The sequence below is a fragment of the Talpa europaea genome, assembly GCF_964194135.1.
Source record: "Talpa europaea genome assembly, chromosome: 14".
NCBI classification, from domain to species: domain Eukaryota; kingdom Metazoa; phylum Chordata; class Mammalia; order Eulipotyphla; family Talpidae; genus Talpa; species Talpa europaea.
The window spans coordinates 14,967,533-14,985,092 of NC_140082.1; the positions used below are offsets into that span (position 1 = coordinate 14,967,533).

At 54.0% G+C, this 17,560-nt stretch overlaps 1 protein-coding gene across 1 annotated transcript; it reads left to right on the top strand.

Moving 5' to 3' along the window:
• Positions 1-9,792: 9,792 nt before the first annotated feature.
• On the top strand, positions 9,793-16,256 carry RNF215 (ring finger protein 215; the record flags this gene model as incomplete). The annotated part of the gene is made up of 9 exons (XM_084254454.1): positions 9,793-10,071; positions 10,325-10,468; positions 10,907-10,978; positions 11,059-11,144; positions 11,524-11,680; positions 15,443-15,562; positions 15,656-15,799; positions 16,048-16,150; positions 16,234-16,256. The coding sequence occupies 9 exons, from the start codon at positions 9,793-9,795 to the stop codon at positions 16,254-16,256; spliced, it is 1,128 nt and encodes a 375-aa protein (XP_084110580.1).
• Between the last annotated feature and the right edge of the window lie 1,304 nt (positions 16,257-17,560).

Here is a 17,560-nt window from a genome sequence, read left to right on the forward strand (position 1 = left end):
GGGAGTACTGGCAGAACTTCGACGTGTCCCTGCTTAGTAGCGTCTACCTTGCTAGACTATGAGGTCCATGGGTATGGGGCCATGTGAATCCCTACAAACTTCCTGTGTGCAGCATTCTGCACACAGGGGCTGTTCAAAAAATATATGCTGAATGAATGAATGAATGCACAAATGAATACATGCGTGCATGAAAATATTGCTCCAATGTGTAAGCACAGAGCAAGGGGAGCCCTGGAAAGAGACAGAAACATAAATGGTTCAGAAATCAGACAGCTTTGGAAACTGAGCCCCCCCCCCAAAAAAAAAAGGCATGACTTGCCCAAAGGTGTGACAGGTGTGGAAAAGAGCCTGGTCTGGCATATGGAAGGTGCTCAGTCACACTCTGGAATGCACGCAGAGCCAGGCCCAGGAAGCTGTGGGCATCGGACCTCTCTGAACAACTCTGGGCCCACCTCCACACTCAGGTCTTCAGGGGAGTAGAAAGCAGAACACCTCAGCATTTCTGGGGCAGAAGGCAGGAGCAGGCTGCAGCAGACCCATTAACAATGCTTAGAAAGCCTTGGTTCTGCCCCTGCCATGGCCCCCACCACAAAGTCAGCTACACAGCACAGAGTGAGGGTTTCAGTGCAGCTCTGTGGCTGAGGAAACCTCCAACCACCACCTCTGCGAAGAGTTTTCAGGAAGTCCCAACAGCGTTGCCCTAATTAAAGAATTACTGGCTTCTGGCTCAGGGTAGGGCCTGGCTGCCTCCCTTGCTGGATGCATGGCTTTATTTAAGACCCTTCCAGAAGCAGGTTGTTCTTGACAGTATAGAGCTTACTCAAAGAAAAATAGAACAGCGCTTTATGTTGGTTCAGCACATTACAGTTTACAAGCACTTTCAGATCTAGATTTTTCATCTAAGCGGGTAAGCCTCTAAGGTGGGCAGGTCAGGTGATTTACTGAGGAACCTGAGGGAGAGAGATGGTTGAGTGAGAGCGTGTGCAGAGTTGGGACTTGGACCCAAGTCTCCGGCTTTCCGCTACTCCCAGGTGCCGGGGAGTTGGGGTGTGGATTAGCCTGGGAGCTACCTACACAGGCTGCCCAGAAAAGCACAAGAAAAACATTTACCCAGCAGGAAACAGCCCCCAGACCCAAGCAACCTCTGCACCCCCAAGTCCCCAGGAAACTGGCGTTGCCTAAGTAGAGTGCCCTTCCTCCAGTTGGTTCCTCCCAGGCCCTGTGGCTGGCAGCTTCTCCTTCCTTCACCGAAAGTTAACCACCGCTGGCCCACTGTGGAGCAACAAGTTAATCTGATAATATAAATGCTAGACAAATAATCTGGTAAACTCCTGTCCAGCGATTACCAGAAGCAAGTCCTCCTTCTCATCCTCACCTTTTCTCTCTCCTCCAAGGCCAATCTCTTAGTTCTCCCTCCCTGATAGGTGTGTTGCTTCCTCCTTCAGGAATCTGCAGTTTTGATTTGCATTTCCCTGATGACAAATGATGTTGAACATTTTTTCATATGCCTGTTGGCCGTTTGCATTTCCTCTTTGGAGAAGTTTCTTTTTAGCTCTTCTGCCCATTTTTTGACTGGATTATTTTCTTTGTTGTTGTTGAGTTTCATCAGCTCTTTGTAGATTTTTGTGATCAGTCCTTTATCATTAGTGTTGTGTGCAAAAATGTTCTCCCAGTTGGTGGGGTGTCTCTTTGTTTTGGTTACTGTCTCTTTTGCTGTGCAGAAGCTCTTTAATTTGTGGTCTCACTCAAAGCAGGAATTTAGAAAACCTAAAAAAGGGACCAGGAAAAAGACTAATTATAATAAAGTAAAAATCAAAATCAACAAGCAACTATAAACCAGAGACACACTGCAGGGGGCAGGGAGGGGAGGAGGAAGTAGCATCAAAACAAGGTGGGTGGATTGTATGGGGACTATAACCACGATGAAAATGCATGCATTGTGCAAAAATGAAAAATGATTTTAAAAATATATAAAATAAAATAAAAATGCTCAAAAAATAAAGGAGCATTTAAATGAGAAAAAAGAACTGACATAATTTCTCAAATTGTAAATAATGTACTTTCATTGTAAAAATGTAAGCTTACATTTCTTAAATTGTAAACTGTTTGATAAATAACTCATGTTGAAAAAAAAAAAAAAAGAATCTGCACTGGCTCCCTCGTCCCTTTAGGAACCAGCCCAATTTCGCTGACTTGCCATCAAAGTCAACCCCATCTCAGCCCAGCATCCCTTCCCCCTCCCCCACACAGCCACCCCTCCCCTCCACACACTTCCACTTCAGTCAGAGAGTTCCCTGCTGTCCTGCAGACGCTCCTCTGCTCTCCCGCCTCTGTCATTCTCTCCTGCCTCCTCCTACCAGACCTGCCCCAGGATTCAATGTGCTGATCAAAAGCTGTTTCCAGGAATCTCTCCACCACACAGTGCCTCTCTCTCCTGACTTTGACACTGATTACTTTGTATTGTAGTGGTGGCTGTCAGGGGCCAGCCTGGCACAACCAGAATGGCCCAGCACCCTCCCCTGGGGGCAGGTAGACCTGGCCTCTTGCTGGCTCTGTGGAGAAGGAAGCAGCAATGCAATGGTCTGGGGAATTGGCTAGGGTTTAGATTCTTCTCAGCAGTGGCTCCAGTGCCAGGCAGGAGCACTGGGCTGGGAATCCAGATTCTGGACTCTATTCTTGAGTGAATGTATTGCACTGGCTGCAGCAAGGTGCACAGTGGGGGCCTCCTCTGGGCTTGGCCTTTGGGCCTGGATGCCTCCTGTTTTTTAAGGCCACTGACCTCAAGATCAAAGGCCCCGAGGGGCCCTGTCCTCCAATTCAGTGGTGCCACCGGGAAAGGGGTGGTACAGCGATTGGCATAGTGATTTGAGAGTCAGAGAAAACAATTTTTTAAACCCTTCAACAAATATTTGTGAAACACTCTACTTCCACGGGACCAGGGCAGCAGGAACTCTCTGGACAGCCCTTATGCTTGCAGGCGGCAGAGCAGAAAGGCCTTGTCTCGAGCCTCCTTCTGTCCTCCCAGCCCTGACATATTGGGCTGGAGTCCTTTTCTGACAAGATGGGAAAGGAATGAAGGCACCCACACTCCCTGGAACTGCCTGGAGGGAGGTGCCCGCAGCAGATGAGGAAGCAAGAGTGACAGTTTCTGCCCTCAGGGTGGCCAGGGTTCCAGGCCTGACTCTCAGCAAATGTTTGTGCAGTGGGCATGGTGCCAGGCATGGGGATGCCTCAGAGGACCAGGCTGACCAGGTCCCACCCTCCAGGACCTGTCCCAGCCCACAGAGGGACAGCCAAAGCAGCAGGTCACTCCAGTTCAGGTGGCCAGTGCCACCGCGGAGAGGACCAGAAAAGGGAGTCTCCCCTCAGTGTATGTGTGTCGGGGTGGGGGTGCTCCCAGTTTCTCTAGAGACTGGAGGAGTCCGGCAGGTGGGAGGCCCGGAGACCATACATTCATTGATTCCTACATCTTTTCCTTCAACACAGCCTTAATGGAGTACTGTGCTTATTATGGAGCAAAAAGTTTGCCTCAAGGACCTCACAGTACTGGGGACGACGGGGTGCCCAGACCTATATCAGGCTGTGAAGAGGTGAGGGGGCGACTGCAGGCAGCTACAAGACTTGGAGGCACCTGGATGCAGGAGGGGTGCATGTCAGGAAGGGCAATTGAGCAGTGGGGAGGGGCTCATCTGGGATCCTTGAGCTGGGGATGCTCTGTGGGCCTGAGGGGCAGCTTTCTCCTTTTGGGGACTGGGAATCTTCATTACAGAACAAGTCTAGAACGTCTGCCAGGATCAATTCAGACTGTGGACAGAGAGTAACTTTGAAGGTTGAAGGTCACAAATGGATCTCCCCTGGGGGGGTGTATTACAGGGAGGAGGCAGATAATGAGCATTTTTTACAACCCTGCCCAGCTGCCCAGAATACAAGAGGGCAACCTCTGCACTCTGGTTCTCTGTTCCCTCTCTTGCTTTCCCTTCCTCCCCTTGCAGCCCTCAGCCCCCAGGTCCCCATGAGGAGGCCAGGGGTCTTCAGGGAGTTGCTGGCAACTGACTTCTGCTGCAGCTTCCGGCTGCTACTCTCACTTTGTCCCCCAAAGTGGTAGGAGCAGAGGAGGCCGTCTTGGGCCAGGAGCCAGAAAACTTGGAGCCAAACCCCAGCTTCTTTGGTGGCAAAGTCACCTGCCTCCCTGAGTGCCTAGAACCTGGGGAGGAAAATAATCCCTGCCTTTCTCCACTGCCACTTGAGAATTCAAGTGAAATAATGCCTGGGAAAAATGATGGGTACACAAAGGGGAGGGATTATTTCTGGAGGCACAACAAAACGTGAGAAACCCAGCACATCTGGTTCCTCCCCAGGTGCCCAACTTTCTCCTCACTTCCACAGTCCACCTTGGCTTTGTGAAGACACAAATCCTCTCTCCGCCCCACTTCCCACACCCAAACCCCCCTAATTAAGTCCCTTACCTTTCTGGGTATCATTGTCTAATCCCTAAGCCCTTTCTCACCAGTCTCCAATTGTCTCCTGGAGTCAAATCCCTTTAGAATGATGTGGCCCAGTTAGCTGTGAACTGAGAGGCTGGGGGCAGGGAACAGGCACTTCAGGATTCCCCTGGCGGAGAGAAGAAGGGAGAAGGGGTGCTGGAGACCATGTCCCAGCTCTGGAGCCTAGCTGACCAGGATCCAGAGATACCCTTGGGAAGGTTGGGTTGTCATTCTAGCTCCATCCTCTGGATCTAAGGCAGAGTCCAGATCCTATAATCAGACTCGCTTGCTCAGCGCCAGTGCCTCTGAGAAGGAGTGTGTGGGTGAGCCCACAGACTCCGCGGCAGGCTGCCTGGGTTCAGGTCCTGATTCTACCACCTACCAAGGCTACTCAACCTCTGTGCCTCACTTTCCCTGGCAATGCTAATCTTACTGCTTGGTAAGGCTGTGATGAGATTAAATGAACTAATTCAAGCAAAGAAACTTGGACAGTGCCTGGAACTTAGTAAATGTACCAGTTGCTTTTATCTGACTTCTTGATCTTCCTTCAGATATCCTTGTCATTCAAGTCTCAAGCCACACACATCACCTCTCCTGGAGGCTCCCATCCCCTGGCACTGAATCTCAAGCAGACCTCAGGCTTTGGTCACTCTCATGCTATTTTATCTCCTTCTAAGGCACTTACCGTGGTCTAAACTGCTCTTGTTCATGTGTTCAGTGATGGTGGACTGTTCTCAAAGGCAGGGGCCATTGTTGGTCACGGTCAGTGCTCCATGCCCAGTACCTGGAATCTAGCAAGTACTCGACATCCATTTGGGGGCTTGATGCAGGCCTTACCTGCCCCCCCCCCACGAGAGGGCTGGGCCCTGGGAAAGAACAGGCCCCTGACTATCCCTCCACTGTTCAGTCCCTCCTCCCCAACATAGCACATTTACTACTTCTGCTCCTCTGCACTTGCTCTGTGTGGTCTTGGGTGAAACATCCCCTTCTCTGGACATCCGGGTGAGTGGAGAGAAGTGGTGATAGACTTAGGCACCAAGGAACAGTCTAAGATTTTTCTAACACTGTTTGTTATATGTCCCGGGCCCCATGCCTATAATGTAAGGAATCCCAGGGCCATCTGGGTTTTTCAAACATAGCACCTTCCTCCCTGCAAGTCCCAAGCAGCCCATCCTCCCTTGTTGCCACTGGGTCTCAAACCCCCACAGAGAAAAGGGGAGTAGGTCCCTATGAACTAGCCATTGCCTGCCTCCGACCCTTGCATAAAAACAGGGAGACCCTCACTGGGCCCCAATGTGACTCCATTTCCCAGGGACTAGCCTGCCACCCTGTGGCAGCTTGAGTCTATCACAGTGCCAACTCCTGAATATGGATCTGCTTTCCCTGCTCTTCATCCTTCTGTCAGCACCACCACGAGCTCTCTCACAGAATGCCTGGTCCATTTTTATGCACAATCTGGCATCAGATCAAAGCGCTCATTTCAAGCAATGGGCTCATGCCCGTGGAATTCACCCACCTTACCATATTAGGGTACCATACCTATTCCTGGTACCCTTTCTAAAACATTTCACTGCCCCCACCCTGTTCCAGCCTGGCCATGGCAGCTTCCTCTTACCCTAGGTTCCTCTGCACATTCAGAGCTTCAGGAGGCGAGGAAAGATGGTGAGTGGGGTGCGGGTAGGTGTTTCTGGGGACTCCTCCCCACAGTTCATGCCCAGCCCAGGAAACCTTGTATTCCAAGAAACAAGTCACTTGGAATCAGAAGCCCTCCTCCCCCCGAAAAAAAACTTTTAGTCTAACTCCCATCTTATATTTGGGGACGTATGCCAAGAAAAGGGAGTGACTTGCTTAGAGGTACATGGCAAAAGAGCAACAGCTCTGTCCCTGCCAGCTGCCCACTCTGCCCCAGAAGTAAGCCTGGCTCTGAGGACTTGGTTCCTCAGGGCTGAGTGTCCTGTTCAACCATCCCTGGGAGCAGGGTGGCCTGATGGCAGGCACTAGGCCGAGTGGCCAGTCTCCTCTCCCAGCTGGAGTCCCTTCCCTGCCTGTGGGGGCCTCCAGTCCCCTCAGATGCTCTGTCCTCAATCAGGGCCTCCCCAGACACCCACCTCTCTGCAGTCAGTCTCTGCCCTTTGCTGCTCTGGTCCTGGTGCAGCCCAGCATGGCTCCCCTGCCTCCACCCCACCACAAACAACAGCAGAAGGGCCCAGCTGGCCTAGGCTGGGTTACATCCTCCACACTGAGACTACATCCCAAGCATTTGTCTCTTCCAGGGTAAACAAGGATTACCGTGTGGGAGGACAGACCACAAAGTAACTGGTTATTCACAGAGGTTACCAGAGGCTCTCTGGCACTCACTGATGAAAGGCTAGTGAGATTTGTGGGGAAGCAGAAATTTCTAGATGGGGGCAGAAGTGCCCAAGGATCTGTGTCTAGTTGGAGTGTGTGTCGGGGCAAGGAGGGCAGTAGGGAAGCTCTGCCTGGGAGAGAGAAAATAGTGGGAATGGGGAGAGGCAGACAGTGGAGCCAATGGCTGCCTGGTTACAAGGTGTATCCTTGCGGCCTTGTCACTGGGGCTAACAGATGGACTGGGACACTCACAGAATAGAAGTATGACTCTCTGTGGACACAAAAAGAACTTCATGGTACATTTTGCCATGTATGAAAATTCTAATTTCAGAACATCGCTATACGGGGCTGGCAGAAAGGCCCCGTTTCCAGAGGTAACAATTCAGTTGATTTGGATTAGTGGTTGTACATCAGTACTTTTATTTTTTTAAAGATTTATTTTTTATTTATTTATGCATACAAGAACGGAGGTATAGTTCAGAGGTGCGGGGTGGGGGGGGGCGGTGAGAGGATTCACCAGAGACAGAGTGGGGAGCGGAAAAGGCAGATCTACTGAAATACACTGCTGAGGGGAGCATTGGGTGAGACAGGAGAGGTCTGCTGCAGCATGTGGGTTAGCTCCCTGGCCTGGATCGAACTCGTGCTGTAGTGTCTGGATAGCTTGATAGCACTGAGACTTTAACCCTTGTGCTACGAGGGTGGCCCATTAGTACTTTTAAAGAAGATCCCTAGATGAGTCTAATGTTGTCTGTGTTGAGAACCACTTTTCTAGGGTCTATAGCCAGGAGTGGACTTCCCAAGGATGTGCATCTTCGGTTTTATTTGATGTAAAATCCTTTTGGATGTGCCTGTAATTATGCCAGTACAACAGGCCCATAGCAGTATGTAGATCCCATGGTTCCACATCCTTCCCAGTGCTTGGCATTGCCAGTTCATTTCTCATATGATTTTAATTTTTATTTCTAATAATGATTTGACTGACAAATGATCAGGTTAAGTGTCTTTTCATATTTATTGATGCTTCTTGTTATTTCTTTTGTCAAGAGTCTATTTGTGTCTGGTCCCAACATGGCTGTATTTGTATGTTCTGCAGAGGCATCATTCGGTTGTAGATAGCTTCTCCTAGTTTGCATCTTTTCCTGCCACTTTATTAAAATGTTTTGAAATAACAGGAGTTTTTCATTTTACTGTAGATGAAATTTTTCAGCTTGTTTCTTTACAGTCTGCTTTTAAGTACATATCAAAGAAATTCTCCTGACCTTGAATCAATCAAGATGTTCTGTTTCATTCTTAAAATGTCTGAGGTATTACTCTACATATTTACATCTAGGACTTACATGTTTTTTGATGTGGGGGTAGAATATCATTTCTTATCCTTTTGGTTAACCTATTTTCTTAGCAAGATTTATCACATAGTCCATCTTACTGCCTCTTCCCCTTCCCCCATCTGCAAGGTTTCCTCACATAGCCACAGTTTATGTGTGTGGGTGGGTTCTGGATCTGTCTGATGCCCCATTTATCAGTCTTTAGGCTGATACCAGGCTGTCTTAAGTCTATCTTCTTCAGGATAGTGTAGATTCATCACAGGTGGTTATAAGGGTGTTCAGTGTAAAATTCTGCCCATTTTTCTATGTGTTTGAAATTTTTCATAATATTGGGGGAAAAGTGTCATAGTGCCTCTGTTATAGGGCAGCCCCGATATTGAACGGGTTGCCTGGCTGTGGGTCCTCACCCGTGCGCTTAAAAGGGACTTATGAATACTCCACTACAGGCACACACGAAAGGTTAATAAAAGGTTTATTTACAAGGGAAAAGGAAATAAGGAAAATGTACAACTCAGAGAGAAAATAGGGAAATAAAGTCTTTAATGCGTCCTACCTGATTCACTGGCCTGGAAACCCAAAAAGCTCTCTCACAGCTGGCAGGACCCTGCGAGCTGGCGGAGAGCCAAAATGGGGGACCCCTCCAAAGCCCACGTGTCTGGCTTTATACCAACCTGGCTGCTTAACCCCACCCTCAGGTCCCAGCCACCTTCCCTTTGGTGGGGATGGGATTTGGGGTTCCCAGTGTCTTTGGCTTTGGCCTGGGGTGGGGGTGGAGTCCACAAAGCCTGTATGGAATTAGCTTTAGGACATCCTTTCCCCCAACACCTCCACCCTTTTTCACAATACAATTTTCTAACAGGTTTCAGACCAAACCAGTTCCAGCAGCTGTAACCCCTGGAGGAAAGAGCAAGTGTTAGGGCTGTGTGTGCAACTGTCACGTTCTTGCAGGCATGGAGATCCCGTGCTGTGGGGGAGGCAGCTCTGGTCCTGCAGCGCGCCCACCCCACCGCCCAGAAGTCGGCCCCGGGCCCTGGTGAGGAGCAGTGTCCAGCCTGCTTCGTCTCACCAAGGATCCCCAGTCGCCCTCTCCCTGCAGGATCCTTGCCTCTATCTCCCTTGTTCGCTTTCCACTCCCATCTCCTGTCCTCTGCCACCTTTTGGTTGGTCTGGTGGAGAAATGGAGGCTCAGGGAGGAGGGGGTGTGACTTGGCCCAGGTAGGCGCCCGGAGCAACGGGCAATGGCCAACCTCCTGGACACCCCCAGCTCCTGCCCTTCTCGGGCCCTGACGGTGTATCTGCCTCCCCAACCCGCCTCCTCCAGTCTCCCCGCGTCTCCCCTACTCTGGCCAGCCCCCACCAAGCTGCGATCCCTCCCATCCCAGCTCCCCGCGCCCTCAGGAAGACCCGCGCTCCGCGCCCCTCCCGTGGCCGTGCCGGGGCGCGCCACTGCCACCAGGTGGCGCCCGCGGGCCTCCCCGCGGCCCCGAGAGCCCGCCCCCCGGCGCCCCGCCCCCGGCGCCCCGCCCCGCCCCGTCCGGCCGCGGCCCCGCCCCTCCGGCGCCCCGCCCCGTCCGGCTGCTGTCTCGCTCCCCCGGCACCCCCGGCCCGGGACCCCTGCGCCCCGTCTGCCCGGCATGGGCCCCGCCGCCCGCCCCGCGCTGAGGCCGGCCCCCCCGCCCGCGCAGCCGTCGCCGCTGCTGCTGCTGCTGCCGCTGCTGCCGCTCTGGCTGGGCCTGGCGGGGCCCGGGGCCGCGGCGGACGGCAGCGAGCCCGCGGGCGGGGGCGCGCGGGGAGGGGCCCGCGCCGTGCGGGTGAGCGTGAGGTTGCCGCGGCAGGACGCGCTGCTCCTGGAGGGAGTCAGGATCGGCCCCGAGGCCGACCCGGCGCCCCAGCTGGGCGGCCGCCTGCTGCTGGTGAGAGCCGCGAGCCTACGGCCCCAGCCCCCTCCATGGCCCCCCCGCCCCGCCCCCCGCCAGGTCCGACCTTTGTCTTGGACCCGGCTCTGGCAGCCCAAGGACTCCTTTCGAGGCTGCCCAGGCCCCCAGCATGCCAGATTCCAAAACCTGGGCTCTAGATGCCCTTCCTTCCAAACTGACTCCCAAACCTGGTCTTGCATCTCCTGTGTGCCTGACTCTCTTACCCCCTCCCCATGACCCCTCCCCACAGATGGACATCGTGGATGCCGAGCAGGAGGTGCCCATAGAAGGCTGGATTGCAGTGGCTTACGTGGGCAAGGAGCAGGCGGCCCAGTTCCACCAGGAGAGTCAGGGCGGCGGCCTGCAGGCCTATCCCAAGGCCCTGATCCAGCAGGTGCAGCGGGTGTTGTATGTGGGGGAAGGAATTGGAGGAAGGGTCCCAAGGTATCTGCAGACAGAGATGGGCCCCTAAAGGAAACCCTGGGCCTGGGAGGGGCAGGGGACCCCACATAGGAGAGTCAGTATGGCATGGAAGCTGAGACGTAGAAGAGGCCAGCACAAGTCAGGAAGGTCCATCGGGCTGAGAGTACCTGCTGGGTTCATGGAGGGGTCTGCTCTGCTAGACCGACCCAGGCAGCCTTCTATGGGCAGCCTTTCCCGGTCCCACAGAGTACCTAGGGGGAGGACGCGAGGAATAAGAGCTTCTGCCCTTGACCTCAGTCTTTCTGGGGGAAATGCTCATTGCAGAGCGAGAGCTAAGAACTACTCTGCTCCCAGGTGGGGAGACAAGGATGTGGGCAGATGTATACTAGCCTCATCTTCTATCCTGCAGATGCGGAGGGCGCTTTTCCTTGGAGCCTCTGCCCTGCTCCTCCTCATCTTGAACCATAATGTGGTCCGAGAGGTAAACTGGATGAGGCTGTGTGGGTGTGCAGGCTGGGGTATAGGGGAGCAAGGCCAGTTGACCTTCCTGTGCCCTTACAGCTAGACATATCCCAGCTTCTGCTCCGGCCGGTGATCGTCCTCCATTATTCTTCCAATGTCACCAAGCTGTTGGAGGCACTGCTGCAGTGAGTTGGGTTTGGGGCTCCAAAGGACTGAGCCTGGGAGCTTGGGTCAGAAAAATGGGTGAGAGGATGGAAAGGAGGTGCCAGGACCGGGAATGAAGATGAGACTCTGTGGGCAGAGGGGATTGGCTCTAGCAAGGAGAAACAGATTTCTGATTGATCCCCTTTTCTCTGGGCTGGTGGGTTCCCTGACCTGGTATAAGAACTAAAAAACAAAAGCCAGAAAAAGCTCTGGGAGGAAGGAGTTGCCCTAGGGCACCTGGGGGAAGGGCTTCGGACTGATACTTTGGGGTACTCTTTCCACAAGGCTAGGGGGTGGATAGTCTGGGCCTCCCCTTCCAAGAGCCCTTCTGTCTGCCACCTCTGTGGCCTTCCCTCCCAGGAGGACCCAGGCCACAGCTGAGATCACCAGTGGAGAGTCCCTGTCGGCCAACATTGAGTGGAAGCTGACCCTGTGGACCACCTGTGGCCTCTCCAAGGATGGCTATGGAGGATGGCAGGACTTGGTGTGCCTGGGAGGCAGTCGTGCCCAGGAGCAGGTGGGTACCTAGGAGAGAGGAGGCTCGGGAGGGGTCACACATGCCTTGTCCCTGAATGCTGTGGTCTCTCTCGCTGCCTTGGTGGCAAGCACAGCCTCTTCCACCTCCCGGGTGGGTACTGAGCAGTGCTTAACCCTGGATCATGCGAGTCATGTTAGCTGCTGTTGTCATGTCATTCTCCCCAGAAGCCTTCTTTGGCTACAGAATGAAGTTCAGACCCAGAGCCTGACTTGCACAGCTCTCCTGATTACTCATGCTCTTTTCTTAGTCTTATCCTGACACTCCAGGACCCCAGCATCCCATGTCATTTACTGGCCTCCACATGCAGCTAGTCCCTTGCTACTAGGCCTTATCCATGCTTGGCTTCAGGCATGAACACCCCTTTTCTCTGTGTCCTGGTCTAGCCAGAGACCTCACAACTCATCATGCCTGCCTTCTTTGTTTTTTTTTAAGATTTATTTATTTATGTATACAAGAGCTGGGGTGTAGGCCAGAGGTACGGTGAGTGAGAGGATTCAGAACAGGTAGATTGACTGAAATACACTGCTGAGGGGAGCAGCAGGCAAGACAGGAGAGGTCTGCTGCACCATGAGGATCACCTCCCTGGCCGGGGATCGAACTAGTGCTGCAGTAGCTGTGGATAGCTTGATAGTGCTGACTCTTAACCCCTTGTGCCACTGGGGAGACCCCGCCTGCCTTCTTTAGAAAGCCTTCCTCACATCCTCAGCTCACAGTCCCCTCTTCCCTCTCTGTCACAACAGTGTCAGATTCTTCTTCAGGCTCTTGGGACAGCCCATCCTATTTACATGCTGAGGTGTGTGACTGTCTCCTGAAGGTTAGAGCTGTGCCTATCAGTCTCTGGATTTATCGTGCTCAGCATTAAGAGGATTCAAAGGTAGTCTGTTTGCAAGCATTTTTCAATTCCCTGCTCTGCAAGTGGGAATGTCTGGCCCCCTGGCTTGCAGCGAGTGTTGGTGGGCATGGGCCATGCAGTACAGGCAGCCTCGGGTTTGGATGTGGCTCTGAAACCCTAGCTCAGTGATCTCAGGCTGAGTGTTTAACTTCTCTGGTGTCATGTTCCTCATTTGTGAACGGGGATGTAGATGGTCATGGGGCTGTTGGGGACTTGTCTATGTAACGCTCATGGTGGGCTCTGACCAACTGGGCAGCTGCTGGTACTGTCTTTACTGTTACGAGTGGTTGAATTAATCAGTGGTCGAATATATCAGTGGTCACCAAACAACTTTTGAGATCGTAGGACACTTGGGGCCTGGTAAGAAGGGCAGCGGAGTGTACAAAAGGCCTGTAAGACCCTGGACCTGCCCTTGAAGGGCTCAAAGACAGCAGGGAAGACCTTGGCAGTTCAGCCCAAACAAAACATGCTAACTCCTGTCTGAGCAGCCTGAACTGCAGCTCTGTGGCAGGGTTGAGTACTGAGGCCTGGGAACAGGAGGGCTTTCTGGAAGTCAGGGGAGCCCCACGGACCTCCTCCACACAGACCTCTGTGGGTTGCAGGCATTTGGTAAGGGGGGGTCAGATAAGAGACTGTGAGGAAATGTCAGCAGAAAGACCAGATCATGGCGGGAGGCCCCAGGAGGCCTGAGGTAGGGTATAACAATCTGCAGGTCAGTCTTGTGGGTACAGAAGGCAAAGCTGAACAGCCGTACTGCCGGCTGGGCTGGGCCCATACAAGTGTCAGATGACCATGGTAGCTGAGAGTGGCTGAGGCAGACTCTCAACCTTGACCCAGGCCAGTCACCACAATCCCAACTTCTGGGAATCCAGTGCTGCAGCATTGTCCAGCAAATCTCATCCCGATCCTTTGGACAAGCTCTGACCTTGCCCTCCCGCCTCACCTGGGGATCCCAAATATGCACTGAGCCTGGGGAGGCTGGGTCTCTGGACCACACCCACAGCCCCCAACACTCTCTGGGCTCAGCATGGCATGGCTTAGCCCAGGGCTTATGGGGCTATATATGGGGCAATCTGCCAGAGCAGCTGTCAGATTGCTGGGGGGAGCACTGAGCTGGTGGTGGGCCTGGGGCCACTATGGCGGGGCATAGTAAAGTCACCCAAGCTCAGCCTAGGGGCCATGGAGAGAGCTTCCTGGAGCAGGTGCCACCACACTGGGGGGAAGACAGGCCCTCAGGGGAAGGGGTGGGATGGAGTGGAGAACTGGAGCTCACAGATACCTGTTGGTAATGGCCCCAGGGGTGCCTTCATCTGAGTAAGAGCAACCTTTTGCGGCACTAGCAGCCCCAACCTGTCAGTCACTTCTTGGTCCCTCCCCCCACATGATGGTAATTAAACGTCAGCATAGGCTGCAGGAGAACATGGCAGAAAACTACCAGAGCGCGAAAAACTTTGATTGAAACATGTTTATTGGTTATGACACATCACAGACCCCGAGAAGAGGTGTGCCTGTGGGGAGCCTGCTGTTTTGCTTACGTGGCCACGTTGATTCCTGAGCCTGTGGCATAGTCAGAGCCCAGCCACTGTGCCGCATGTGGTGGAAGTTAAGTCAAGACCAGTGTGGGGCCTCCCCGGTGGTGCGGCGGTTGAGCTCTGGGTTGCGAAGCTACCTGCAGCCTCTGCAGGGCCAGTTCGATCCCTGGCTGCTCCCCGGCCTCCGGAGGAGGGTCCCACATGGCGTGCAGACCTCTCCTGCCGCCCGCTGCTCCCCTCAGCAGTGTCCTTCGGTCCTTCTGCCTGTTCTGTTCCCCGCTCTGGCTCTGGTAAATTCTCTCACCCTCCCGCGCTTCTGACTGTACCCAGTGCTTATATGTATAAGTAAATCTTAAAAAAAAAAAAAAAAAAAAAAAGACCAGTGTGGTCCCCCAGGGACTCTGAGGTTAGGAACCCCAAGGGCCTCTCAAAGACTAAATGAAGTGGGTCAGATTGGTTCCCTCCAACATCAGGGACCTGAGGACCCAGGCAGAGAGTAGGCATAGGGACTGGGCAGGGGAGGAGGCAAGGGGGCAGCATTTGGCCAACCAAGGTCGGGGTGAACTTCTGGAGTAAGAGGTGTCCAGAGGCATCAGTCAGGGGAGGTGGCAAGGAAGGGCAGAGCTCCCAATTCAGGGAAGAGTATGGAAAGCCACAGATGTGGAGGGCGAGGAGGGCTGGAGTCCACGAGGGTGGACAGGTAGAGGAGTCTGGGTTTTCTGTGGACGGCAGGAAAAGGGAGCGAGGGATGTACTGAGAAGGGTGTCAAGCAGGGGTGCAGCGTGACCAAGTTGGCAGTTGAGAATTCCTGTGGTGGTGGGTGGGGGACACTAGCCTCCTTGGAGAGTGAGGCACCAGGGCCTGGGGCCCTCCGTGAGGGCTTGCGGATGTTCAGCCTGGAAGCAAGTAGGTGGATCGGGGGCTGAGAAAGCAAACCAGGGGGCTGTATGGCTAAGGATGGGGGTAGGAAGGTAACAGCGTCCTGGGCTGGGGAGTTGGTATGGCTCTCAGATGGAAACTTCCATGAGTGCAAAAACAGGGGGTTTGTTGCCCTGAGAAGGACTGGGCTGGAGACAGGAACAGTACACCTCTTGCTCCCATTTCCCGCTGTCCACAGAAAACCCAGACTCCTCTACCTGTGCAGGGGGAGTGAAGGCAGCTGGGTGACCTTGCGAACACACGGGTGGACAGAGTATCAGAAGAATCCAGGATCCTGTAGGGACTTGCATGTTGATGGACCTTACCTGCCTGGTCTGTGGGGAGATTAACCGGGGGCAGAGGGCGGAGCAGCCCTGGCACCCACTCTCCTCTCCCTAGAAGCCCCTGCAGCAGCTGTGGAACGCCATCCTGCTAGTGGCCATGCTCCTGTGCACAGGCCTCGTGGTCCAGGCCCAGCGGCAGGCATCAAGGCAGAGCCAGCAAGAGCCCGGAAGCCAGGTAGGAGCCCGGAAGCCAGGTAGGAGCCAGCGCAAGAGCCCTGATACCCCCAGCCCTAGGGCCTGCCCAACTGTGCCTGCCCTCCCCCCACAGGTGGACCTGCTCAAGCGCCGCGTGGTGCAGAGACTGGCATCCCTGAAGACCCGGCGCTGCCGTCTGGGTAGGGCCGCGCAAGGTCCCCCCGAGCCTGGGGCCGAGACCTGCGCTGTGTGTCTGGACTATTTCTGCCACAAGCAGGTTAGTGTCCTGGGCGGAGGCTGGTCATCAGCTGACCTGTGATGTTCCCCACCCTGCTCTGAAGGACCCTGGGAAACATGCCCACCAGATCCTTCTCTCACACCCCACCAGGGCTATGGAAAGCAGAACTGGGGGTAGGGGACAAGGCTTAAAGGTTTCAGTTCCTCAGCTCAGATGAGGGCACAGGGCCAGGCATCCCCACCTGGAGGCCTATTCTTATGGCCTGAGCCTTCCCCTCCTACCCCCAGTGGCTCCGGGTGCTGCCCTGTAAGCATGAATTTCACCGAGACTGTGTGGACCCCTGGCTCATTCTTCAGCAGACCTGCCCGCTGTGCAAATTCAATGTCCTAGGTAAGCACCAAGTGTGGGGGCCCTTGGCTGGCTCCACGAGATCCCCTCCTCACTCTCCTGTTCTTTTTCTTCCTCCCCTTCAGGGAACCGATATTCAGATGATTAGCCTCCCCGACTGGGTCTCTGCATGTGGGGATGGGACCCCTCACGTCTGCACCCTGGCCCTCGGCCTGGGCGCCTGAAACAGGACAGCAGAATGGAAAGGACAGGATGGGAGGATGAAGAAGGGCCCACCCCTGTTGAGGGGTGAGATGCCCTACCCCATCCACACTGGGAAGGAGGAGCCACTGCCTCCAGGCCAGGATGCTGGGCCCAGACCTGCCAGTCACAGAGGAGAAGTCACCTTGGGACCCCTGTGCAGTCCTGGGGTGTCTGTGTCTGCTGTCCTTGCAGGCAGCTCCCAGAACCCTGAGCAAGGACCTGGGAAAAGAGGGTGTGGGGCAGTGCAGTCGTTCCCAGGGCTCTAGGCGCTGTGGCCTGCCTGTCCGGGCACCCCTGGGGCTGAGGCTGTAGTGGTTGGGTTTTGTGATTATTTATTGGGTGGGGAGGGGTTGGGGGAGGAGCTGCCTGGTCATGGGGGCACCTTGACCTGGCCATTTTTCAGGACATACCTTGGTCAAGACTATGGCCCTCCACAGTCTGCTGCCCTCGGACCTTGGGCACTGGGAGCCATAGCTCCCATTGCCTGTCCTGCAGAGCCTTAGAAACCATCGGTCCTGTGCTACTCGGTGGGGCTGCAGGTCGCTGACCAGGATACTTGAAGCCACAAGTCATTGTGGTGCATCTTCCAGGGGCATCATTTTTTAGAACACTTGGGATGGGGAGGTTTAATATGAAATAAACATGGATATATTTTACATAAGACACCGTAACATTCGTGTAGATGTGTTAAGATGAACATGTTGGCTTGGGCTCTACTGCTGGTGGGAGGTGGATTCTAAAATGCCCCCCGAGATCTCCCTCAGCCCCCGTGAATGTGCCTTCTGTAATCTTGCGACTGTGACTCCAGTGGCTTTTACACGATTAGGTGATGTTACACGACATGCACAGTTGCCCCCGGGGCGGGGGAGGCTCACAGGTGGGCCTGCCCTAATCAGGTGAGCCGGGTGCAAGCAGGGTTTTCTCTGATGAGTGGTAGAAGAGGCAATCTGAAGAAATTTGAAGGGAATTATAAATCTCTCAGACTTGGAGGTGGGGAGGCCATGTGCTAGTCAGCAGGAAATGGACATCAGTGTACTACTCCAGGAATCGGAATTCCGCCAACAATAAGTGAGCTTACAAGTGACGTCTCCAGAGATGTCAAAAGGGACTGCAACCTGGCAGACACTTTGATTTCAGCCTTCTAAGACCCTGAGTGAGAATCTAGTCATAGGCATGGACGTCTGACCTGCACAACTATGAGCTAATGAA